Here is a 27,578-nt window from a genome sequence, read left to right on the forward strand (position 1 = left end):
TAACTGGTAGAAACCGACCTCGGGGAAGATCAGTTTGGATTCCGTAGAAATATTGGAACACGTGAGGCAATACTGACCTTACGACTTATCTTAGAAGAAAGATTAAGGACAGGCAAACCTACGTTTTTAGCATTTGTAAACTTAGAGAAAGCTTTTGACAATGTTGACTGGAATACTCTCCTTCAAATTCTAAAGGTGGCAGGGGTAAAATACAGGGAGCGAAAGGCTATTTACAATTTGTGCAGAAACCAGATGGCAGTTATAAGAGTCGAGGGACATGAAAGGGAAGCAGTGGTTGGGAAGGGAGTGAGACAGGGTTGTAGCCTCTCCCCAATGTTATTCAATCTGTATATTGAGCAAGCAGTAAAGGAAACAAAAGAAAAATTCGGAGTAGGTATTCAAATCAATGGAGAAGAAATAAAAACTTTGAGATTCGCCGATGACATTGTAATTCTGTCAGAGACAGCAAAGGACTTGGAAGAGAAGTTGAACGGAATGGACAGTGTCTTGAAAGGAGGATATAAGATGAACATCAACAAAAGCAAAACGAGGATAATGGAATGTAGTCGAATTAAGTCGGGTGATGCTGAGGGAATTAGATTAGGAAATGAGACACTTAAAGCAGTAAAGGAGTTTTGCTATTTGGGGAGCAAAATAACTGATGATGGTCGAAGTAGAGAGGATATAAAATGTAGACTGGCAATGGCAAGGAAAGCGTTTCTCAAGAAGAGAAATTTGTTAACATCGAGTATAGATTTAAATGTCAGGAAGTCGTTTCTGAAAGTACACTCCTGGAAATTGAAATAAGAACACCGTGAATTCATTGTCCCGGGAAGGGGAAACTTTATTGACACATTCCTGGGGTCAGATACATCACATGATCACACTGACAGAACCACAGGCACATAGACACAGGCAACAGAGCATGCACAATGTCGGCACTAGTACAGTGTATACCCACCTTTCGCAGCAATGCAGGCTGCTATTCTCCCATTGAGACGATCGTAGAGATGCTGGATGTAGTCCTGTGGAACGGCTTGCCATGCCATTTCCACCTGGCGCCTCAGTTGGACCAGCGTTCGTGCTGGACGTGCAGACCGCGTGAGACGACGCTTCATCCAGTCCCAAACATGCTCAATGGGGGACAGATCCGGAGATCTTGCTGGCCAGGGTAGTTGACTTACACCTTCTAGAGCACGTTGGGTGGCACGGGATACATGCGGACGTGCATTGTCCTGTTGGAACAGCAAGTTCCCTTGCCGGTCTAGGAATGGTAGAACGATGGGTTCGATGACGGTTTGGATGTACCGTGCACTATTCAGTGTCCCCTCGACGATCACCAGTGGTGTACGGCCAGTGTAGGAGACCGCTCCCCACACCATGATGCCGGGTGTTGGCCCTGTGTGCCTCGGTCGTATGCAGTCCTGATTGTGGCGCTCACCTGCACGGCGCCAAACACGCATACGACCATCATTGGCACCAAGGCAGAAGCGACTCTCATCGCTGAAGACGACACGTCTCCATTCGTCCCTCCATTCACGCCTGTCGCGACACCACTGGAGACGGGCTGCACGATGTTGGGGCGTGAGCGGAAGACGGCCTAACGGTGTGCGGGACCGTAGCCCAGCTTCATGGAGACGGTTGCGAATGGTCCTCGCCGATACCCCAGGAGAAACAGTGTCCCTAATTTGCTGGGAAGTGGCGGTGCGGTCCCCTACGGCACTGCGTAGGATCCTACGGTCTTGGCGTGCATCCGTGCGTCGCTGCGGTCCGGTCCCAGGTCGACGGGCACGTGCATCTTCCGCCGACCACTGGCGACAACATCGATGTACTGTGGAGACCTCACGCCCCACGTGTTGAGCAATTCGGCGGTACGTCCACCCGGCCTCCCGCATGCCCACTATACGCCCTCGCTCAAAGTACGTCAACTGCACATACGGTTCACGTCAACGCTGTCGCGGCACGCTACCAGTGTTAAAGACTGCGATGGAGCTCCGTATGCCACGGCAAACTGGCTGACACTGACGGCGGCGGTGCACAAATGCTGCGCAGCTAGCGCCATTCGACGGCCAACACCGCGGTTCCTGGTGTGTCCGCTATGCCGTGCGTGTGATCATTGCTTGTACAGCCCTCTCGCAGTGTCCGGAGCAAGTATGGTGGGTCTGACACACCGGTGTCAATGTGTTCTTTTTTCCATTTCCAGGAGTGTATTTGTATGGAGTGTAGCCATGTATGGAAGTGAAACATGAACGATAAATAGTTTAGACAAGAAGAGAATAGAAGCTTTCGAAATGTGGTGCTACAGAATAATGCTGAAGATTAGATGGGTAGATCACATAACTAATGAGGAGGTATTGAATAGAATTGGGGAGAAGAGGAGTTTGTGGCACAACTTGACGAGAAGAAGGGACCGGTTTGTAGGACATATTCTGAGGCATCAAGGGATCACCAATTTAGTATTGGAGGACAGCGTGGAGGGTAAAAATCGTAGAGGGAGACCAAGAGATGAATACACCAAGCAGATTCAGAAGGATGTAGGTTGCAGTAGGTACTGGGAGAGGAAGAAACTTGCACAGGATAGGGCAGCATGGAGAGCTGCATCGAACCGGTCTCAGGACTGAAGACCACAACAACAACTACCATCCTCACAAAAAGCACCCAGTAGAGAGACACATGTTTACAAGAGTTAATGAACTGCGCGTCAGCGACCTTATCGATCGAAATAATGCAGCTGATTCGTAATAAACCCGCTTTCAGGAGGAGTGGGTTTGAGACCTCGACTGCCTGTTGTAATAAAGGTTCTCCGTTGAGTCGTTAAATGACTTGATGCGAATCCCGGAGTGTTTGACTCAGAAAGACACGACCGGCTTCCTTCGCCATTGTGAAACACGGCTTTTGTACATCCTCAAAGCTTGTGTAGCGTCATGCAAAATCACAATCGGTCCGCGACTCCCTCGGCGGTGTCGGCGCGCTCGATGCTACACGGTCCATTCACATTAATGGGACCACCGTCAGTGCTCGACATCAGCGGCAATAACAACTCAGACGACAAGTGGCAGCACTAGCTACTCGGGGGGACGCGGAAAACTGTGTAGTCGTTGTCGTAATGCGTAAACAGAGCGAGTTATCTGACGCCCAAAAAGGCGTGATCATTGCTTTCCCACCCAAGGGTGGAAGCATTTCCCAGACGGCTATGTTTAGAAACTGTTCGCTTGCCACCATGATTAAAGTATGCCATGCATGGCAAAGTGGCGCTATCTGAAAATGTCGCCGAGGAAACTGTTGTCCACCAAAAGGCTGCAAACAAGGGTGAACGGGGGCTACGGAGATATACACCGGCGGATTCACGTTCAACTGTTGAGCACCTGACCATCCAGATAAACCAAGTGTGTCCTCGACGAGCGACCAGCGGACGTTAGTGCGTACGGGCCTACACAACAGGCGCCTGCTTCTTATGCTCGTGCTGATTGCTGTTCGTCGTCGACGAAGGCTGGAATTTGCATTATAATACCGCAATTCGACGTCCACTGCGTACCGACAGGTGACCTTTTTCGAAGGAATCACGTTTTATGCTCCATCGGACAGATGGCCGTTGGCTTGTACTGCGTGAAACGTCTGAAAGCAAACACCCTGCTTGCGTTATGCTCTGGGGAATGGTTTCGTGGCATTCGCTGGGTGATCCCGTCGTTCCGAAAGGCACAATCAGTCAATAGAAGTATGCATTATCCTTGGGGACCATGCCCTCCCCTAAATGCAGTTGATTTTTCCTCGACGCAATTGCATCTACCAGCAGCACAATGCAACGTGTCACACAGCTCTCACGTGCGTGTTTCGAAGAGCACCAGAATGAGTTTACCATACTCGCCTGGTCACCGAACTTCCCGGATTTAAACCCAATCGAAAATCTGTGGGACCACCTCGAGTGGGCTGTTCGTACCATGGATCCTCAGCAACTGGCCATGGCCGTCGGGTCTGCATAGCTCCACATTCTTGTCTGTATTGTCCAGAAACACTGACTCTCTTCCTGCACGTGTCGCAGTGGTCCACGTTGCAAAAGGCGGTAATTCAGGATTTTAGCAGGTGGTCACATTAATGTGCCTGGACAATGAAGTTACGAGACTTTGTGTTCCACATAATCAGAAACGTTTACTGGCAGATTGGGATTAAACCTCTCTACAGTGCTACACATGTAAAAATAAAGGTCGCCGGCCTCGCTTTGACCCGCGATGACCCGCGAGACAGGGTTAAACTACCCAAATTCTAAAGCCAATAGCCGGCTGGGGTGGCCGAGCGGTTCTACGCGCTTCACTCTGGAACCGCGCGACCACTACGGTCGCAGGTTCGAATCCAGCCTTGGGCATGGATGTATGTCATGTCCTTAGGTTAGTTAGGTTTAAGTAGTTCTAAGTTGTAGCGGACTGATGACCTCAGAAGTTACGACCCATAGTGCTCAGAGCCATCTAAAACCAATTACTCAAAGCCCAGTAGCTGTCTAAATACACTACTGCCCATTAAAACTGCCACACCACGAAGATGACGTGCTACAGAAGCGTAATTTAACCGGCAGGAAGAACATGTGTGTGTTTGTGTGTTTTTTTTAACGTCCCGTCGACAACAAGGTCATTAGAGACGGAGTACAAGCTCGGGTTAGGGAAGGATGGGGAAGGAAATCGGCCGTGCCTTTCAAAGGAACCGTCCCGGCATTTGCCTGAAACGATTTAGGGAAATCACAGAAAACCTCAATCAGGATGGTTGGAGACGGGATTGAACCGTCGTCCTCCCGAATGCGAGTCCAGTGTGCTAACCACTGCGCCACCTCGCTCGGTGGGAAGAACATGCTGTGGTATGCAAATGATTAGCTTTTCAGAGCATTCACACAAGGTTGGCGCCGGTGGCGACACCTACAACCTGCTGACTTGAGGAAAGTTTCCAACCGATTTCTTATACACAAACAGCAGTTGACCGGCGTTGCCTGGTGAAACGTTGTTGTGATGCCTCGTGTAAGAAAAAGAAATGCGTACCATCAAGTTTCCGACTTTGATAAAGGTCGTATTGTAGCCTATCGCGATTCCGGTTTATCGTATCCCGACACTGCAGCTCGCGTTGGTCGAGATACAATGACTGTTAGCAGAATATGGAATCGGTGGGTTCAGGAGGGTAATACGACCGCCGTGCTGGATCCCAACGGCCTCGTATGCCTAGCAGTCGAGATGACAGGCATAATTCCGCATGGCTGTGACGGATCGTGCAGCTACGTCTCGGTCCCTGAGTCAACAGATGGGGACGTTTGCAAGACAACAACCATCTGCACGAACAGTTCGACGACGTTTGCAGCAGCATGGACTATCAGCTCGGAGACCATGGCTGCGGTTACCCTTGACGCTGCATCACAGACACTTGTACCTGCGATGGTGTACTCAACGACGAACCTGGGTGCACGAATGGCAAAACGTCATTTTTTCGGATGAATCCAAGTTCTGTTTACAGTATCGTGATGGTCGCATCCGTGACATCACGGTGAACGCACATTGGACGCGTGTATTCGTCATCGCCATACTGGCGTATCACCCGGCGTGATGGTATGGGGTGCCATTGGTTACACGTCTCAGTCACCTCTTGTTGGCATTGACGGCAGTTTGAACAGTGGACGTTACATTTCAGATGTTTTACGACCCGTGGCTCTACCCTTCATTCGATCCCTGCGAAACCTTACATTTCAGCAAGATAATGCACGACCGCATGTTGCAGGCCCTGTACGGGCCTTTCTGGATACAGGAAATGTTCGACTGCTGCCCTGGCCAGCACATTCTCCAGATCTCTCACCAACAGAAAACGTCTGGTGAATGGTGGCCGAGCAACTGGCTCGTCACAATACGCCAGTCACTACTCTTGATGAACTGTGGTATCGTGTTGAAGCTGCATGGGCAGCTGTACCTGTACACGCCATCCAAGCTCCAAGCTCTGTTTGACTCAATGCCCAGGCGTATCAAGGCCGTTATTACGGCCAGAGGTGGTTGTTCTGGGTACTGATTTCTCAGGATCTATGCACCCAAACTACGTGAAAATGTAATCATATGTCAGCTCTAGTATAATATATTTGTCGAATGAATACCCGTTTATTATCTGCATTTCTTCTTGATGTAGTAATTTTAATGGTCAGTAGTGCACTTTTAAGAAAGCTTACGAAAACCGACCACTGGACTGCAATGTATTCATCGCTAAGAGGTTAGTGCACTGCCTCCAACTGGTTGCTAGAAACCCCCGCTGATAATCACAACAACAAAACACTGAGCGAGGTGGCGCAGTGGTTAGCAATCTAGACTCGCATTCGGGAGGAAAACGGTTCAAACCCCCGTCCGGCCATACTTATATAGGTCCCTGTGATTTTCCTAAATCGTTTCAGGCAAATGGCGGGGTGGTTCCTTTGAAAGGACACGGCCTATTTCATTCCTCATCCTTCCCTAATCTGAGCTTGCGCCCGGCCTCTAATGACTTCGTTGTCGACGGGACGTTGAACACTAATCTCCTCGTCCTCCACAACAACAAAACAATAGAACAGTTCAAAATCTACAGGAAAAAAAAAATACCAAGTTCAAATTTGTACGAAAACAAATGAAATTTGAAATTTATCGGTATCATTGAAATCTAGTCAAGAACCAGCCCATATAGCCGAACGTGTTATCGCGCCACTTGTGAGGGGGGAGGGAACGAGACGGCGACGAAAACTGCTGAGCCGGACAGCGTGGATGTGGTTTTTAGGCAGTTTCCCACACTCGACTTGGTGAACACCCGCGACCCGATCAAATACATGCTGCGCAAATATTTAGAGAACGCTCTCACATTTGAATGAGATTTATAATCAAACGACTGGACAGCTGGAGTACACATATTCCGCCCTCGTAGAAGGGTTGTTGGGTGGGGGGGGGGGGGGGGAGAAAGGAGAGTCAGAAAGGGCATCCGGCCACCAGCAGTCTATTTTTTTAGTCATGTCTTCTAACTGGTTTGATGCGTCCCGCCACCAATTCCCTCCTTTGCCAAACTTTTCGTCTCTGGGTAGCACTTGCAACCTACGTCCTGGAAGTATTCCAATCTCTGCCTTCCTCCACAGTTTTTACCCTCTTATACCACGGAAGTTAACCCCTGATGTCTTAACAGATGTCCTGTTATCTTGTCCCTGCTTCTTGTCAGTATTTTCCGTATTCCTTTCCTTGCTGATTCTGCGGAGACCCACCGTATTCCTTACTTCATCAGTCCACCTAATTTTCAAGTCAGCTGTAGCACCACGTCTGAAATGCTTCGGTTGTTTTCCGTTCCAGTTTTGCCAAAATCCATGTTTTGCTACCATCCAATGCTGTGCTCCAGACGTACATTCTCAGAAATTTCTTCATCAAATTAAGGTCTTTGATAATAGCCGACTTCTCTTGGCCAGGAATGCCTTTTTTCCCACTGCTAGTCCGCTTTTCACATCGTCATTCCTCCGTCGATCATGGGTTATTTTGTTGCCTAGTTAGCAGAATTCCTTAACTTCGTGTACGTCGTGATCCCTAATTCTGTTTCTCGCTGTTCTCATTTCTTCTACTTACTACTTTCTTCGTCTATCTTTACTTTACTCTCAGGACTTCTTCACTTTCACTGAGGATAGTAATGTCAACAAAAAATTTTATTATTGATATCCTTTCACCTTGATTTTTAATCCTACTCTTGAATATTTCTATTATTTCCGTCATCGCCTTTTCCATGTACAGACTGAGCAGTAAGGGCGATAGACTACATCCCTGTCTTACACCCTTTCTAATACTAGCATTTCGTTCTTGATCTTCCAGTTTTATTGTTCCTACTTGGTTCTTATAGATATTATTTGTAACCCGTCTTTCCCTACAGCTTACGCCTATTTCGAATATCTTGCATCATTTTACATCGTCTTAACACTTTTGCCGGGTCGGTACGTCTTATGAACGAGTCAGGTACACTACCACTGTCAAAACCGATATAAAGAAACCGACCCCGGAAGAGAAAAGGGATAACCACTTAAAAACACAAACTCCGACTCAGGGAGTTTATTAGCCGGCCCTTGTGGCCGACGGGTTCTAGGCGCGTCAGTCCGGAACCGCGCTGCTGCTACGGTCGCAGGTTCGACTCCTGCCTCGGGCATGGATGTGTGTGATGTCCTTAGGTTAGTTCGGTTTAAGTAGTTCTAAATCTAGGGGACTGTTGACCTCAGATGCTAATTCCCATAGTGCTCAGAGCCATTTTTCAAAGAGTTTATGACTCGCCGCCTCAACACCGTGGCGCTGGCGCCACACTATTCTATTTCGCGAGCTGCAAACCGTCTCGCCAAATTATTTAACATTCAAGCCTTCCAGCCAGTCAGAATGCAGAGCAGGATGTACACATTTCCATTGGCCAATTCCTTTTCCCGTTTAGAGCGCTTTGGAGGCTGCTGTCTCCGCCGGGACTCGTAGTAGCATCTCTGCAACGTTGGAAAACACCCGCTGTCATATGGAGAACACTCGACATCTAGCCAGCCTCGTATGCTCACACAACAACCCATTAGGGAGGATTCGGGAAAAACCAGCCCATCAGCTCCTGGCTGCGGAAGGGCTCCTACCCAGGCAGTAGACACAGGACGAGCACACAGAGATTGTACAATACTGGAACATGTGAATGCCTCGTCTCTAGTCACTTTATGTCGAAATGCTGCTGATTTACTTTTCTTGAAGAATGGTCTTATATGTGCCATCTGGTGCTGTTGCGGGCAAGGAAAGTATTTAAGCGGAGGAGAGGTAGAGGCGAATGCAGACAGCACACACACACACACACACACACACACACACACACACACACACACATACACACAGTAACAAGTAGCTAAGATGAATGGATGTGGATCCAGTAACTACCTATTGTAGTACATCATTATGTGAGCAACCAAGATTGTACGCCCAAATGTGGCACCAACATCCAAAGATATCTTATTAATTACTTACCTTATCCAGCGATTATTTATTTTATCTATCTCTAAACACATTTACTCGCTTCAGTTAAGTTACTTTATTTATTCTGTAGAAGTTTTCTAATCAATGCAGACACATGTAATTCACGTAATTATCTGAAATTAGTTATACGAGAATCCTCAATATGAAATAAAACCGAACAAACAATGCAGACGCTCAGATTTAGCCACAAATCAAACTAACAACTCACACACACCTCAAAGGTTTACAACCAACTAGGCTAAACCAGCTTCTCAAACAATATATCTCTGTGGAATTGAAATTGTCATACCTACAGCCTTCGCCTAAATCTCTTGATCCTAAACCCCCTTTCCTTCTGTATGTAACTCCTGTAATCACATTAACACCTATTATTGTTTACCATCTACTTGAATAAGCAAATATGACATCCATATATATATACTAAAGCAAAATCTTCGTAATTTGTAAAATGCGAGTAATATGTAAGACTTGAATTTTCAATTTAATTTTTTTTCTTTTTATAAAATGTCAAATAGTTAATTTAAATTTAAATTTTATTTTTTTTTTCATATTATAAAACACGAACTTTCAAATTTTTGTGAAGTATCACTAACTGCACTCGTACAAAAAATATGAAATAAATAAGTTGTACATGTATACTAGTTGGCTGAAACGAGCATTCTGCAAGCTCTCCTGCTTCACCCGCATAGTGTGGAAAAAAATGATATCATTTTAGCTTCGACACGGGCCACAAATGGAAAAATCCCCTGACATAAGCCCCTTTGACAAGGGGAATATGTTAAGGTCCGGCATCTAAGAACGTCTGAAAACGACGAGACTGGTCACCTGGTCGCGGGCTACTATAGTATCTACCGTAGGTGGCTGAAAAACAGTGACAAAACTTCTAGGCGACAGTGTGTTTGACGTGCGCGCCTTATCACAGAGTGTGAAGATCGGAGGTTGCCCGCTGTGTAAAGCAAGATAGACGGCGATCTGTGGCAGGTCTGACGCCAGAGTACGGTTCTGGTGCAGGCACGAATCTCGGACCACGCTGTTCAACGCACCGTGTTGATCAAGGGGCTCCACAGTAGACGACCTCTACCTGTTCCCAAGTTGACATAAAGACATCGTCAGTTACAATTCCAGTGGGAACAGGATCATCGAGATTGGACCGTGGATCAATGGAGGCATCAATCGATCAGTCGGATGAATCACGTTTCTAGTCAGACCATGTGGATGATCGCTTCTGGAAACGCTACCATCTAGGCGAATGGCTGCTCGAAACAGATACTGCATCAAGGGCACAGACCTTTGGTGACAGTGGTATTCTATGAGCGATATTCACCTGGGCTTCCACGAGACCCAGCGTAATCGAAGGCTCCGCAACAGCTGCGGAGTACATGGACATTATTGAGAAGCTGCATCCTTTATTGCTGCAGGCCTCCCCAAGAGCGATGGCATATTCCAGCAGGATAATTGTCCATGTCACGAGGCCAGAAGTGTTCCTTCAGTGATTGAGGAACGTGCTAGTGAACTCACGTTTACTTTTTTTTTGGTCATCAGTCTACTGACTGATTTGATGCGGCCCGCCACGAATTCCTTTCCTGTGCTAACCTCTTCATCTCAGAGTAGCACTTGCAACCTACGTCCTCAATTATTTGCTTGACGTATTCCAATCTCTGTCTTCCTCTACAGTTTTTGCCCTCTACAGCTCCCTCTAGTACCATGGAAGTCATTCCCTCATGTCTTAGCAGATGTCCTGTCATCCTGTCCCTTCTCTTTATCAGTGTTTTCCACATATTCCTTTCCTCCCCGATTCTGCGTAGAACCTCCTCATTCCTTACCTTATCAGTCCACCTAATTTTCAACATTCGTCTATAGCACCCCATCTCAAATGCTTCGATTCTCTTCTGTTCCGGTTTCCCCGCAGTCCATGTTTCACTACCATACAATGCTGTACTCCAGACGTACATCCTCAGAAATTTCTTCCTCAAATTAAGGCCGGTATTTGATATTAGTAGACTTCTCTTGGCCAGAAATGCCTTTTTTGCCATAGCGAGTCTGCTTTTGATGTCCTTGCTCCGTCCGTCATTGGTTATTTTACTGCCTAGGTAGCAGAATTCCTTAACTTCATTGACTTCGTGACCATCAATCCTGATGTTAAGTTTCTCGCTGTTCTCATTTCTACTACTTCTCATTACCTTCGTCTTTCTCCGATTTACTCTCAAATCATACTGTGTACTCATTAGACTGTTCATTACGTTCAGCAGATCATTTAATTCTTCTTCACTTTCACTCAGGATAGCAATGTCATCAGCGAATCGTATCATTGATATCCTTTCACCTTGTATTTTAATTCCACTCCTGAACCTTTCTTTTATTTCCATCATTGCTTTCTCGATGTACAGATTGAAGAGTAGGGGCGAAAGGCTACAGCCTTGTCTTACACCCTTGTTAATACGAGCACTTCGTTCTTGATCGTCGACTCTTATTATTCCCTCTTGGTTGTTGTACATATTGTATATGACCCGTCTCTCCCTATAGCTTACCCCTACTTTTTTCAGAATCTCGAACAGCTTGCACCATTTTATATTGTCGAACGCTTTTTCCAGGTCGACAAATCCTATGAAAGTGTCTTGATTTTTCTTTAGCCTTGCTTCCATTATTAGCCGTAACGTCAGAATTGCCTCTCTCGTCCCTTTACTTTTCCTAAAGCCAAACTGATCGTCACCTAGCGCATTCTCAATTTTCTTTTCCATTCTTCTGTATATTATTCTTGTAAGCAGCTTCGATGCATGGGCTGTTAAGCTGGTTGTGCGATAATTCTCGCACTTTTCAGCTCTTGCCGTCTTCGGAATTGTGTGGATGATGCTTTTCCGAAAGTCAGATGGTATATCGCCAGACTCATATATTCTACACACCAACGTGAATAGTCGTTTTGTTGCCACTTCCCCCAATGATTTTAGAAATTCTGATGGAATGTTATCTATCCCTTCTGCCTTATTGGACCGTAAGTCCTCCAAAGCTCTTTTAAATTCCGATTCTAATACTGGATCCCCTATCTCTTCTAAATCGACTCCTGTTTCTTCTTCTATCACATCAGACAAATCTTCACCCTCACAGAGGCTTTCAATGTATTCTTTCCACCTATCTGCTCTCTCCTCTGCATTTAACAGTGGAATTCCCGTTGCATTCTTAATGTTACCACCGCTGCTTTTAATGTCACCAAAGGTTGTTTTGACTTTCCTGTAAGCTGAGTCTGTCCTTCCGACAAACATATCTTTTTCGATGTCTTCACATTTTTCCTGCAGCCATTTCGTCTTAGCTTCCCTGCACTTCCTATTTATTTCATTCCTCAGCGACTTGTTTTTCTGTATTCCTGATTTTCCCGGAACATGTTTGTAATTCCTCCTTTCATCAATCAACTGAAGTATTTCTTTTGTTACCCACGGTTTCTTCGCAACTACCTTCTTTGTACCTATGTTTTCCTTCCCAACTTCTGTGAGGGCCCTTTTTAGAGATGTCCATTCCTCTTCAACTATACTGCCTACTGCGCTATTCCTTATTGCTGTATCTATAGCGTTAGAGAACTTCAAACGTATCTCGTCATTCCTTGGTACTTCCGTATCCCACTTCTTTGCGTATTGGTTCTTCCTGACTAATATCTTGAACTTCAGCCTACTCTTCATCACTACTATATTGTGATCTGAGTCTATATCTGTTGCTGGGTACGCCTTACAATCCAGTATCTGATTTCGGAATCTCTGTCTGACCATGAAGAAATCTAATTGAAATCTTCTCGTATCTCCCGGCCTTTTCCAAGAATACCTCCTCCTCTTGTGATTCTTGAACAGGGTATTCGCTATTACTAGCTGAAACTTGTTACAGAACTCAATTAGTCTTTCTCCTCTTTCATTCCTTGCCCCAAGCCCATATTCTCCTGTAACCTTTTCTTCTACTCCTTCCCCTACAACTGCATTCCAGTCGCCCACAACTATTAGATTTTCGTCCCCCTTTACATACTGCATTACCCTTTCAATATCCTCATACACTTTGTCTATCTGTTCATCTTCAGCTTGCCACGTCGGCATGTATACCGGAACTATCGTTGTCGGAGTTGGTCTGCTGTCGATTCTGATTAGAACAACCCGGTCACTGAACTGTTCACAGTAACACACCCTCTGCCCTACCTTCCTATTCATAACGAATCCTACACCTGTTATACCATTTTCTGCTGCTGTTGATATTACCCGATACTCATCTGACTAGAAATCCTTGTCTTCCTTCCACTTCACTTCACTGACCCCTACTATATCTAGATTGAGCCTTTGCATTTCCCTTTTCAGATTTTCTAGTTTCCCTACCACGTTCAAGCTTCTGACATTCCACGCCCCGACTCGTAGAACGTTATCCTTTCGTTGATTATTCAATCTTTTTCTCATGGTAACCTCCCCCTTGGCAGTCCCCTCCCGGAGCTCCGAATGGGGGACTATTCCGGAATCTTTTGCCAATGGAGAGATCATCATGACACTTCTTCAATTACAGGCCACATGTCCTGTGGATACACGTTACGTGTCTTTAATGCAGTGGTTTCCATTGCCTTCTGCTCCTCATGTCGTTGATCATTGCTGATTCTTTCGCCTTTAGGGGCAATTTCTCACCCCTAGGACAAGAGAGTTTACTTCTTAACCACCAAATTCACCTGATCTGAAGCTGATCAAACACGTCTGGGATGCTACAGGGCGTCAGTTTGGCTTCCAAACCTCCGATGCGTTATTTATGGGAATTAGCTTACCTGTGGGTAGACGTCTAGAGATCATAATGTTTTAACTCATCGGTGAATTAGGATGCAGCGACTAAAAAATTGAAAATGTTAATTAACTCTGCGTTTGTTGTTGGTTTAATCCTCAGTTCTTATACTGGTTTGACGCAGATGTCCATTCCCGTTGCTTGCGAGCTATTTGTCTCCATTTCAGCGTAGCTGCTGCATTCTACATCATCGACAAGCTGTCTTTATAAACTGATATTTAGACATGTTCCCTTCAACTACCGTCTTCAGTATCGAGTCATATCGTCATATGGACCGATCCATTATTAAACATTTTGTTCTTGTTGGTTCACTGCAAACTCTCTTCGTGGCTTAGTTCATCAAACCAACTAATCTCAAATGGTCTCATGTATCACAACATTTCAAAAGCTTCCAATCATACCCACGCTTTTCCCATGCATCTACGTCTACATACATACTCCGCAAGCCACCATACGGTGCACAGAGGAGGGTACCTTCTGCTAGTAGTATTCATTTTCTTTCGTGTTCAACTCGCAAACAAAGCAGAGCGAGGGAAAAACGACTGGCCTCCATGCGAGCTCTAATTTCTCTTTTTTCCTTCTCGTCGTCCTCACGTGATATGAAATATCAGCGCAAATTCCGCTGCAGAGTGAAAATCTCATTCTGGAAATATCCCCCAGGCTGGCTAAGCCATGTCTCCGCAATATCCTTTCTTCTGGGAGTGCTAGTTCTGCAAGGTTCGCAGGAGAGCTTCTGTGAAGGTTGGAAGGTAGGAGACGAGGTACTGTAGAATTGAATACGTGAGGACGACTCGTGAGTCGTGCATGGGTAGCTCAGATGGCAGAGCACTTGCCCGCGAAAGGCAAAGGTCCCGAGTTCGAGTCTCGGTCCGACACAAAGTTTTAATTTGCTAGGAAGTTTCAGCTTCAAATGCTATGTATCTAAAGTTTCTCTATAGTGTTACGTTAAAAGAACGTAGTCGTTCCGTCCAGCGACGTGTCATTTCCGTTGAATCGTCTGTTTATATGCGTGAATGAATAATGCCATGGAAAAATAATGGGCCTAGCCTTTAACTAAGTAAATAAAGTAGCAAAAATGTTCTTCAACAGTGCGATAGGAACGTCATTCTACCATTCAACACTTGCTTGTAATGACAGATTTGTAACAAAGTAACACAGTAACGTCTGAAGTGACGAAACGGATTCTAACAGTGTGTGTGGACTTGCTGAGGTTCATATTGCTGCAGAACAGTCAGTATTGTAAAGGCTTTTTTTATTTCAGTAATGATAATAATATTACAGTGAAGTGGTAATGCAATCTTTATTTGTGCCTTTAGTGCTCTAAAGCTACTCTTGACAGTAATTAAAATCCTGTGTACCAAATGCGACAGTGTTCATATTGGCGCAATCACTGAGTAACGATCGTTCCACACAGTAATACAATGCTTTCTTACAAGATTAAGCATCATACCTGCAATCGAAATATTACATTTACAGCACATATGACCTATCAGAACCTGGACTAAAATGGTTCAAATGTCTCTGAGCACCATGGGACTTAACATCTGAGGTCATCAGTCCCCTAGAACTTAGAACTACTTAAACCTAACTAACCTAAGGACATCACACACATCCATGCCCGAGGCTGGATTTGAACCTGCGACCGTAGCGGTCGCACCGTCCAAATTGAAGCGCCTAGAACCGCTCGGCCACAGCGGCCAGCGAACTTTGACTAACTCGTGAAACAAAACCTTTACTTTCCTATGTATCTTCAATGTGTTGTAGATAGCACCCTTCTACAAAACACAAAAAGATTAGCAGTGGAGCTTTACGGAATGTGATTCGTGTATTGCAGTGATGATAGAGCGTCTCCATTTATCCCAATGTTACTTATAATTTAATGTGGGCTGGTATGGCAACCCATATATGTTAGAGTTTTGTACAAAGATCACGGAATAGCATCATACAGAAGCTGAGTGGTACCTGATGGGGCGCAAGAGCTACGGCACTGCGATGTGCTGCCTTAGGGCTGGTATTCTGTTGCTGAATACTGTGCCCCAGTGTGGCTCAATAGCACACATGTGAGAAAAATTGACGTGTATCTAAATGCAGCAATGAAGACAATAACAGGCTGCATCATATCTTCTCCTCTATACTGGTTACCACCTCTAAGCAACTTTGCGTCACGCCCTCCTCAAGGAATACCAAAAATTACTTAAAATCCCCGACTTTCCAATACACTCTGACGTTCCTGCACTCCGAATGAGCCGATTAAAATCTAGGCAGCCATGTGTCCTACTGGCAGAATCGCTACAGACAGCTACGTTCAGTAGCAACAAAAAGTTGGCATAAATGTGGAACACTATTGTTCATGAGGAACATCAGACCCTCCAAAGACCTGACACAAGGCTAGCCGGTATGGAACTAACGCGACGTGCCTGAAAAACAAGTAATAGGGTCCTTACAGGCCACGGCATCTGCGCTGAAAACCTCTACCGATGGGGAAGGGCTTCATCTTCTCAGTGTGATTGTGGAACTGAACACCAGACGATTCACCACACTGAAACAAGCTGTAGCTGAAGAACCTACGATGGGAAGTTGGATGATTTCTTTGAAGTGACAGAGGCAACCCTTGAATGGATCGACAAATTATATATTAAATTTATAGACTTATTTTTTTAAAATTATAAATTATGAAATTAATATATATTTGAAAGGGGCTCTGAGCACTATGGGACTTAACATCTATGGTCATCAGTCCCCTAGAACTTAGAACTACACTCCTGGAAATGGAAAAAAGAACACATTGACACCGGTGTGTCAGACCCACCATACTTGCTCCGGACACTGCGAGAGGGCTGTACAAGCAATGATCACACGCACGGCACAGCGGAAACACCAGGAACCGCGGTGTTGGCCGTCGAATGGCGCTAGCTGCGCAGCATTTGTGCACCGCCGCCGTCAGTGTCAGCCAGTTTGCCGTGGCATACGGAGCTCCATCGCAGTCTTTAACACTGGTAGCATGCCGCGACAGCGTGGACGTGAACCGTATGTGGAGTTGACGGACTTTGAGCGAGGGCGTATAGTGGGCATGCGGGAGGCCGGGTGGACGTACCGCCGAATTGCTCAACACGTGGGGCGTGAGGTCTCCACAGTACATCGATGTTGTCGCCAGTGGTCGGCGGAAGGTGCACGTGCCCGTCGACCTGGGACCGGACCGCAGCGACGCACGGATGCACGCCAAGACCGTAGGATCCTACGCAGTGCCGTAGGGGGCCGCACCGCCATTTCCCAGCAAATTAGGGACACTGTTGCTCCTGGGGTATCGGCGAGGACCATTCGCAACCGTCTCCATGAAGCTGGGCTACGGTCCCGCACACCGTTAGGCCGTCTTCCGCTCACGCCCCAACATCGTGCAGCCCGCCTCCAGTGGTGTCGCGACAGGCGTGAATGGAGGGACGAATGGAGACGTGTCGTCTTCAGCGATGAGAGTCGCTTCTGCCTTGGTGCCAATGATGGTTGTATGCGTGTTTGGCGCCGTGCAGGTGAGCGCCACAATCAGGACTGCATACGACCGAGGCACACAGGGCCAACACCCGGCATAATGGTGTGGGGAGCGATCTCCTACACTGGCCGTACACCACTGGTGATCGTCGAGGGGACACTGAATAGTGCACGGTACATCCAAACCGTCATCGAACCCATCGTTCTACCATTCCTAGACCGGCAAGGGAACTTGCTGTTCCAACAGGACAATGCACGTCCGCATGTATCCCGTGCCACCCAACGTGCTCTAGAAGGTGTAAGTCAACTACCCTGGCCAGCAAGATCTCCGGATCTGCCGCCATTGAGTATGTTTGGGACTGGATGAAGCGTCGTCTCACGCGGTCTGCACGTCCAGCACGAACGCTGGTCCAACTGAGGCGCCAGGTGGAAATGGCATGGCAAGCCGTTCCACAGGACTACATCCAGCATCTCTACGATCGTCTCCATGGGAGAATAGCAGCCTGCATTGCTGCGAAAGATGGATATACACTGTACTAGTGCCGACATTGTGCATGCTCTGTTGCCTGTGTCTATGTGCCTGTGGTTCTGTCAGTGTGATCATGTGATGTATCTGACCCCAGGAATGTGTCAATAAAGTTTCCCCTTCCTGGGACAATGAATTCACGGTGTTCTTATTTCAATTTCCAGGAGTGTACTTAAACCAAACTACCCTAAGGACATCACACGCATCCATGCCCGATGCAGGATTCGAACCTGCGACCGTAGCGATCTCGCGGTTCCAGACTGAAGCGCCTAGAACCGCACGACCACAACGGCCGGCAACACTTCTCCAACTTCAGCGTGTGGATATGCGAACCTGCATATAAGAGTAGTATGTTTTCGAATGTGTGTGAAATCTTATGGGACTTAACTGCTAAGGTCATCAGTCCCTAAGCTTGCACACTACTTAACCTAAATTATCCTAAGGACAAACACACACACACCCATGCCCGAGGGAGGACTCGAACCTCCGCCGGGACCAGCCGCACAGTCCATGACTGCAGCGCCCGAGACCGCTCGGCTAATCCCGCGCGGCTATAAGAGTGGTGGTGGGGGTACAAACGTGTAAGTAATTCACGCCTGTGGAAGCACTGCTTTAAAAGACCATATTTTTACTTGAGTTAGCGATTGTCGTTCCTGTTCGATCGTCGTAAAGAAAAAAAAATGCTATTCCATGTTGCAGAAAAAAAAGCACTCCGTCTTCAGGCCACAAGTTGCCCATCGGGACCATCCGACCGCCGTGTCATCCTCAGATGAGGATGCGGATAGGAGGGGCATGTGGTCAGCACACCGCACTCCAGGTCGTTATGATGGTTTTCTTTGACCGGAGCCGCTACTATTCGGTTGAGTAGCCCCTCAGTTGGCATCACGGGGCTGAGTGCACCCCGAAAAATGGCAACAGCGCATGGCAGCCCGGATGGTCACCCATCCAAGTGCCGTCCACGCCCGACAGCGCTTAACTTCGGTGATCTGACGGGAACCGGTGTAACCACTGCGGCAAGACCGTTGCCATGTTGCAGAATACTAATAATGAAATAAATGCTTCGCTACCCTATTCAAGCCGTTGTTTCCGGGCCCCGACTCACTTGTTCACTGCATCAGGCGATCCCTCAGACTAACTGCCTACACGCGTTTTCTGCATCGACAAAAGCTCGCTCATTTCTCTCACCCAAAGAACATCCTTGCGATACGTATGATCTTAGACCTAGCAGAGACGAGTAATGGTAAGATTGATGCAGTGCAGTACAAGTCGCTTCTATGTAAAAAGAGCAACAAATAAAAGTAAATGCTTCTATTTACTACTAAAAACAGTCTTGACCACGATTTATTTATCAAGGTGACCGGTTTCGACCACTGCTGTGGTCATCTTCAGACCGTTGAGTAGCAACCTCTTTCTGTTTGAGAATCACTTGTTCACTGCATTCGTATCGTATTTGTGCAGCATGTAGTATACATGTCAGCTAAAGATTATTGCAGCTTACTCATTGAAAATCGTTTCAATAAAAACATGTTGCTGCTCAATAATACATCGTAAAAAAAAAAAAAAGTTGTGAAGTAGTGATTCTCCAACAGAAAGAGGTTCCTACTCAATGGTCTGAAGATGACCACAGTAGTGGTCGAAACCGGTCGCCTTGATAAATAAATCGTGATCAAGACTGTTTTTAATAGTAAATATTTGTAACACATTGGTCACTGCCTGTCCCATAATGTATTCAAAAGTAAATGCTTGTAGTCACGTGACAACGGGCTCTGCGGTTCACACTGTCGAATAATACATCATTTTCTTCTTCGTAAGATAGTTATTCCCGTGTGTTTTGAGGCTTGTGTGTGTCAACAGCACACAAACTCGGAAAGCTAGTAAGCCTTGCCTCACGGGACACGGCGCGAGTGCGGCTGCGGAACAGGAACGAAACTGGTCCCCGTAGGCCGGCAGGAAGCGCGGGCAGCCGCTGATAAACAGCCAATCGTGCGGCGCGCCGGGGGCAGATGACAGCGGCTGCGGACACCGGAAGCGAAAGGTGTTTCTTCAGGAGCGATAGCCGGCACGCGCGCCGCCGAACATCTGCTGGGGGCGGGGCCACGGCGCGTGCGCCGGGCTCCCCTCCACGCCGCCCGCCGCTTCCCCCACCACCGCGCCCCGCCTGCGCTGCGGTCGGGGCTGCGCTCGCTCCGCCAGTAAGTGCCGTGTTCTGTTCGAGTGAGGTTGTTGTCGGTATTGCGCGCTAGACACACCGGACCCGACTCAGCTCAGCCCCGGCGTTTTGTTTAATGGGGGTGTCGGGTCACGCCGACACAGTACTGTCGCCCATCAGAGGCAGGATGAAGGTGCTCAAGAAATTCAAGAAGCGAATGGGACTAGGTTCGTACCACTGCAGCAGCTCTATTTTGTAACCTGTGATAAACTAATTCTAAGTCTCTGTACTGTATATCTCGATTTTCAAAACAAAAACTTTCCGTGTTTTGACTGTCTGTGATTATATTTTCTCACCTGTCATTCAATTTGCCTGTTTCCAGTTGGTAGTTCCCACTTTTTTTAAAAGCTCCTCTGATTAGCAGAAGGTTGATAGTTTTGGCTGGAAGGAATTCTATGGCGTTTCCTACTCGTCCTTCACTCGAGAATCGCTAGTAGGAAACTTTGTACGTATCGTCACCACGGACGAAAGTGATCCACTTGTTAATGCACGAAAGTTTTCGTCGTTTATCTGGTGCGTGCTGTCTCATCGTGCAGAGGCATCGTTACTGCTTACTCTGTAGGCCTTACCTAAGATTCTAAGATCTTTTGCAGAACCTTGAATGTGCGTGCCGTTAGCATGAAAACTGGAATGGACTGTTCGCATGCTAGTGTTCACCATAATACTTGTTCTTCGCCCTTGCCTGTTCCACGAAACATTGTAGAAAGTTTTTCCACGTGATGACAAAGTGTTCCTGTGCAGTGTCGTTTCTGAGTAATGCTGTGTAGAGATGTTAACCTTAGAGGTTGTGTCCTGGTTGATCTCCGTATCACGGTGGCATCAGCGGATCCATAAAGTTTGCTCTTCCTGCGAGGCTTACGTGTGCCAGAACGGTCGTTCCGTTGGCACAGAGTGGTTGCGTGAGTCACATTCTTAAATTTCGTTGGGAATCCGTAGCAACGCTCAATATTGGATAAGCGGCCGGAACCTTTCGCCGGGCTGCTGACGCATGCAAGCATTTATCAAGCCAGTGTTGAGCCGTACTCGGAGGACAGCAAGGAAGCAGCTGTGTTCCGGCCTCCTTGTCACGTCTTTCAATGTTGCCGGTATGTTCGCTGGTACTGAGTATCGCCTGTATGTAGCGATGCAGAGCGCTCAGTTTTCTTTCATGTCGCTCCGAGGTGATTTACCGTGATGAAAAATCTTCCCCTCGTCAGGCACTCTGAGAGTAGTGTCCTAGGATGTGGTGTGTCGGCTGGAGAACCAGTGCTACTTTTGTGCTGACGATCTTATTTTGGTCTAGCCTGGAAAACGAAGCAAGGACGCGGAAATCGTGTGAGGAGCATGCAGCCATCACCATACTGTGCTGCTGAGGCAAATATTTCGTCAATCCAATGAAATAAAATAATCGTATGACATAGATGACAGGAGTCACCCACCTGGGGAAGTTGGGCCGCAGAGTTGAATGTGTTTTCAAATGATGCTACACTGAAAAATTTGGATGATATTATTGACGACAACGATCCCCGAGCGGAGGAAGGTCTTCGACCCGGCCGGGAATCGAACATGGGCCTTTTATATGGCAGTGAGACACGCTGTCCACTCACCTTACAGTGCGGAACCAATGCTAATGGTGGTGATTTTTTATTTTTGGACAATCTAGTCAGCTGTCTCTGTTCTATGCAAACTAAACTTTTTTTTGACAAACAAGTGCGAGTTTGTTGTTGGGTTAATAGTAAAGAAGTGATTATTCCTAATCGACCGCGTTTGAGCTGTCGTGAAAGAAAACAGAATAGAGCGAATCAGTCTAGATGTAAAGGTTCAGAGAAAGCTATTAGCAAGGCTGGTTGTCAACGTGCGTGCTTAACTTTGTACTACAGTTTCAAACGTAGTGGTAGTCCAAATATGAACAAAGTTGCGGCTGGCGTTTAGCACATTCGCAGGTAATTTCGCAGGCGTAATTCACGTTAAGTGCTCTAAGTCAATATCTGGTGCCTAGTGAAAATTTATTTGCTGTTAAAGGTGAAAATCCTAATAGACAATGAACTGGGCCGTTTGTCTTCCGTATTAGTTCCTTAGACATTGCTCGCTAACTACTTTTCACAGCTCTGTCGTTTCGTGTTGTGCTGTTTCTGTTACTCAGGCATGGGGTGGATGAGTCGCTCTTTGCTTATTTAATTCCTTTCGTACGAATATTCCTCTAGTCAAATGTAATACACTGGTATCTTTCAAAATGTATGATAAGCTCTAGCAGCCATGGGACGGCGGTGGTATGGAGACTTCTTCAGTTTTGTCCTGAGGCAACTTCACTTGCACCAAAATGACATTTTTCAGTCTTGACAAATTCAGACGCACCGGGAAAGAAAGACGTCTCTAGGGCGACGCTCTTACTGCCGGCTGCGATATCCGTCCGTCTGTCATATCCATTGTTGTACTGTCAGCCTCCAGGCCGTATCTGATAATTGTGGTTTGTGCTGCCAAAGTAGGCATCTCGTTTTGTTACCGCTAAATAGGTGTCATGGTCATGGTTACGATCAGAGAGTTGAAATTGCAATAATTCAGACAGGCATATTTCGTTGTGACATCTTTCCACGAAATTTTGATTACAGACTTTCTCCTCTGAATATCTGCCACCTCAGCTGAGTGGTCAGTGTGTCTGCCTCCCATTCATCAGGCCCAGGTTAGATTCCCGGTTGCGTCTGAGATCTTATGTGGTCGGGGACTGGGTGTTGTCTTGCCGTCATTAATGCATTATCGACACGCAAGGCGCCCAATCCAGCGGCTACTGAAAGGACTTCGGCGACCGAACTTCCTCAGGTGGGGACTCCCAGCCATCAATCCCATACGATCATTTCTTCTCAAAATAGTTTGTTGCCAGCCTGCATAAGGAGAAATGATCAACAGGAGAAATCAGAGCTCGTACAGAACGATTAAAATGTTCATTTTTCCCACGGTCTGTTGGTGTGGAACGGTAGAAAGTCTGAAGATGGTTCGAAGAACCTCTGCCAAACTTTAGTGTGTGAATTGCAGAGTAGTCGCGTGGATTTGCTGGTCACGCTAACATTTAGTTCTTGTGAGGAAAAGTACATTCGTAAGACATGATTTGCTGATAGTCACTCAAGAGTAAGTTCCTGGAATTGGACGCCACTTCGGTGACTAGCGCGCCGTTATCCTACAGTAAGATTCCTACCAGGGAAAGGGGACCTACAGTTTAACGTGGAGCCACATGTCGTTCCCGGCATATATCGCTGAGCTAGCGTAAAGGCAGGCTAAAAAAAACTCCAGTGGCCGATCGGGATTCGATCCCGCAATCTTACGATCTCCAGGCTCGCATTTTACTAGATCGTACCGTAGACCGTTTCCGTGATTTCGTACGGTATGTGCTTATGGATGGGTATTGGAGTTAATCTGGAGTGTGGTTAATATTTGAGGCCCCTGTTAACTTGATCGGAATGTGGTGCCTACCCGCTCGGTGTAGGCTCAGCAGTTTTGACACGGCCGCGGTTCCGCTGGCAGAGAACATCCGGACGGCGGGCCCTCTGGAGCGTGTCGCGGCTGCTCGGCCAGACCGTCAGCGGCCGCGCACCGCCGCCAGAGCGTGCCGTTCACACGCCGCGGCGGGCTCGCTCCGATCCACGGCAGCTAGCAGTCTCGTTCACTTCCACTACCAGCGGCCCGGCGATAGCCAGTATAGCCCCAGGTTCGAATCTTGTGCTTCTCAAGTTCCCTACACACGCACCGACCGACAAATTTGACGTGTGTAGGCGTTCCGACCGACACACATTCCTTGTGGGACCACTCGACAACCGACTCACACTCCACCCAACAAACTGTGCCGTGTGTAGCGCTGTAGTGCCGACCTCCCGACAACGTTCGACTTTTGTCACTGCGTGCGGTATGAAATGCTGTTCTAATGTGCATGACAGGATGAGGCGGGCGAAACTTCGACAGAGTTTCTGGAGAAATTTAAAGACTGCACATGTTTGTGGGAAACGCTGTGGGAGGAGTGCAGCAATACAGATGCAAGACATGACGCACTTTCTTCATTCTTTAACAATTCCATAATGGTTTCGTGTGGCACATAATCACTCTTTCTGTATTTTTGTTTTTGGGTTTTATTTCCGATACTTGTTGGGTATGAAATCTAAAAGCAGGTACATAGACAATCTACGGACGTTAATTCGTGAAATAAACGATATTTGATTCAATGTGATGAAATTTAAAATCGTCTATATCCAGGCCTTCTGCTGTTAAGAGAAGTGTGGGATTTTTTTACAGGTCTAGCAGCTGCTAAATGCTTCATTTCTTATGTATCTTTGTCTTTATTAGGTGACTGCACCACCAGCATGTTGAGTCTTTCTCGAATTTGAAATACAGGTCATCTTTTATGCTACATACAGTTTTTACACGAACGTCTTTCGTTTTGTGTTATGATCTATTTTCTAAATCAACTATAAATCTCGTCGCAGGGTTGATAAATCATTTCAGTTAATTGTGGGGATACAACAGAACTGAATTTCAGGTCCTCTTAACTTACGCCAGTGGCTTGCAGCCTCTCTGGCTATGTCTTCTTATTAAGAATGGTCTGATGACCAGCAGCTTCGAAATGCACGATTCATCCATTCATACATAATTACGAAAATATCCTGATCGCAACTGCTTAGCAGAACGTCGGTGAATCTCTTTCCTCGATTTAGCCACTTTCGTCTACAGCTGACTTTCGGGGTTTCTTTGGTCTTATCTCTAAAACAGCCAAGGCAAAGCCCTGTTTTTGTTTTTGTAAAAACAAGTGGGATCTCTAACATAAACACAGTGAACTTAAGATGAAGAAATCACAAGGCAGCGCTGTAATCTCAGTGCAGTCGGTCGGGACATTTGTAGGCTGTCAGGAAATTGGTCGGTCGGCCGACAAACTGGTGCGTGTATAGGAGCCTTATAGTACATGACGTATGACCAGGTTGAGAGTCCCAGTCGGGCCGATTAGGATCGTCGGCGTGGTTCTGTCCCATTCCGACTAACCTTAGCTCTTTTCTTCCCAGTGCTACTCCTTTGTCCGTAGCCATTGTTTGCCTTTCTCATAGTTTCTGCTGTGAGACAATGCAATCATGTGCCGTAATGAGATGATCCTGCGAATATGGGACATCTTCTGAAGGAATAATGGTACAAAGTATGTGCCATAGTAATGTTTGGTGAGGGCTATGAGCACAAATAAGCTGTAAGTAAAGATTTAGGCTATGAGCACAAATAAGCTGTAAGTAAAGATTTAAGCCTGCTATCACCGGCACGCTTTCCTCGTGAAAGAGTTAAACTACTTTCACTCTCCTTGCTTGCTGCACACAGCTTTGCAGTGTATTGCGTTAAGTGGTAGCCTGCTTGCTGGTGCTTCGGTATACGGGAAGGTATCGAAGTCGGGTGACTGTAGGATAATACCGAATGACTTAAACGATATTTCTTTGGTGTGATGAACGTCAGCTTCATCTAAATACAGAAAAACGTAAGTTAAGGCGGATGAGTAGGAAAAACAAATCTGTAATGTTCCAATAAAGCAGTTGTAGTGTCCTGTCACCTCAGTGACGTCATTTAAATATCGGTTTATTGGGAGTTAGGAACGTGTGGTTCGCCTGTAAAGGAGACCGCGTGTAGGAAGATAGTGCGACCTATTCTTGAGTACTACTAGAGTGTTTAGGATCCGTACCAGGTCCGATTAAAGGAAGATATCGAAGCATTTCAGAGGCGGGCTGCTAGATTTGTTCGAACAACACGCAGGTATTAAGATGATGCTTCGGGATCTCCAATTGGAATCTTTGGAGGGAAGGCAACGCTCTTTTCGAGGAACACTGTTGAGAAAATTTCGAGAACCGGCATTTGAAGCAGACTGCAGAACGATTGTACTGTCGCCTACATACATCTTCGCGTAAGAACCACGGAGGCATACAATAGTTTCCCTTTCTGTGAGAACGGAAGAGAAGGGAATGTCTAGTAATGGTGCAGGGTTTCCCCAACGCACACCGTACAGTGGTTTGTGTCGTCTGTCTGTAGATCTAGAAAATATTCTAGACGCTAACGTTTTAACTAAGTTTATTTGTCCTCTTTTTAGAGTATTCATGCACTGTGTGGGTTCCGTACAAGATAGAACTGACGAGCGATATCGAAGAAGCTGAAAGGGCAGTTTGTTTTGCATTATCGTGAAACGGAAGTTATGATGGCAGTCATTAAATACAGGTGTATTTCGCTGCAACGTGATATTTCCACGAAATTTGTCACCTACATTCTCTCCCGAATTGGAAAACTATTCTGACTCCCACCTACACAGCGAGAAATGACCGTCGTGATAAGAGCTCGCGCCGAAAGCTTTAGGCACACCTCGTTATTCTAAGCGAAACGCAGTTGTACAATCAGTGACAATGTTTTTCCTTTTGATTTGATATGTGCCGTGAAGATGTAAAACTGCGCGTTGCTATCAGAGCCGGAAAACAGGTTAGTTTCCAATCACTAAAATTGACGATTTTATACCTCAGCAGACTTAAGCTATCATATGGTTTGTCATTTTGGTAATAGTGTCGCTTCATCAAAATTAATTAGGTCTAGTACATTGGGGCCCTTGCAGGTTTGTTTACGAACTTTTCTTCAGTTTGTAAAGAATTGAGTACATTGCTCCTAAAAATGAGGTGCAACTTCGACAGATATCTTTTTACTCAAGGTGCTTCAACGAACATTCTTCTTTCCACGGCCAGTGTGTGCGAAGCAGTAAGAGAACTTGGCACTTTATGATCGAAGGACGAATTGATTAGTTTCATAATTTTCTTTTGGCGAGTATTGTTTTGAGTGTTTTTCTGCTGCGGAGAAAGTGAGAGCTTTTAATGAGTCATATCGAGGATGTGTGTTTTGTGGTGACGTCACGTTGTTTGAGGTTCGCGGCTGGAGGCTGGGCTGCAGGGAGCTGTTGAGCCTCAGCTAGGCCTACCTGTGTATTTGTGTTGCTCCCCCGCGGCTTTGTAAACGCCCACGCCGCTGGCTTACGGCCCTCTGGACTTTATCCAGTGCTTCCCCTGTATCAGCGCTCACTCTGCAAGACTCCGCCAATATAGCTTTAACATAAATGATGGTATTAGCGAAAATACTGAAAGGAACACTCAAACTGATTAAAATATATTGAGATGTTGAAATCCTGATGAAACTAAGTCCAGTTTGCCGCGTTAGGTGTTTTATTGTAGTCGCTCAGCTGGTACAACTGGTTTCGTACCATACAGGTACACCCGCAGGTATATTTGTCTAACGTCCCATGTTATCAAAGTAGTTTAATGTGTGTTCCAAGGGTGCAGTGTGGAGCGCGGACACAACCACCAACGGTAGTCAAACTTTATAAAACCAGTTGTTGCTGGAAATTTTTACATTCGGAGAGCGCCAGGCGCCCATGTGGTAGCGTGAAACCGCCTACAACGTTGAACGTTTAAATTTTGGGATGACAGCGGTGAGTACCGGTCTGTCGCTTCCGACTTTGCAACACACGTCCTCAGAAATGCTTAGGTGTATTCCACGGACATGTGTGTTGTTGAAATGAGAGCGGAACACAAGTGTGTTCAGCGTTGTCATCTCA

The 27,578-nt window shown here is 46.5% G+C and overlaps 1 protein-coding gene and 1 pseudogene across 2 annotated transcripts in view; one reads left to right on the forward strand and one right to left on the reverse strand.

The window, feature by feature from the left end:
• Positions 1–27,578, forward strand: part of LOC126414146 (protein neuralized) — an 860,420-nt gene that overhangs the window by 760,642 nt on the left and 72,200 nt on the right. The window contains exon 1 of one of the 2 annotated variants that reach the window (XM_050083323.1): positions 20,001–20,169. The exons of the other annotated variant lie outside the window; for it this stretch is intronic. Coding sequence (XP_049939280.1) covers positions 20,079–20,169 — 91 coding nt within the window. The 5' untranslated portion in view covers positions 20,001–20,078. Of the gene's footprint in view, positions 1–20,000; positions 20,170–27,578 lie in introns of those variants that run through there. 2 annotated transcript variants of the gene reach the window in all.
• LOC126422181 (5S ribosomal RNA) lies at positions 18,703–18,820 on the reverse strand (annotated as a pseudogene).

This window comes from Schistocerca serialis, chromosome 1 (genome assembly GCF_023864345.2).
Source record: "Schistocerca serialis cubense isolate TAMUIC-IGC-003099 chromosome 1, iqSchSeri2.2, whole genome shotgun sequence".
In the NCBI taxonomy this organism is placed as follows: Eukaryota; Metazoa; Arthropoda; class Insecta; order Orthoptera; family Acrididae; genus Schistocerca; species Schistocerca serialis.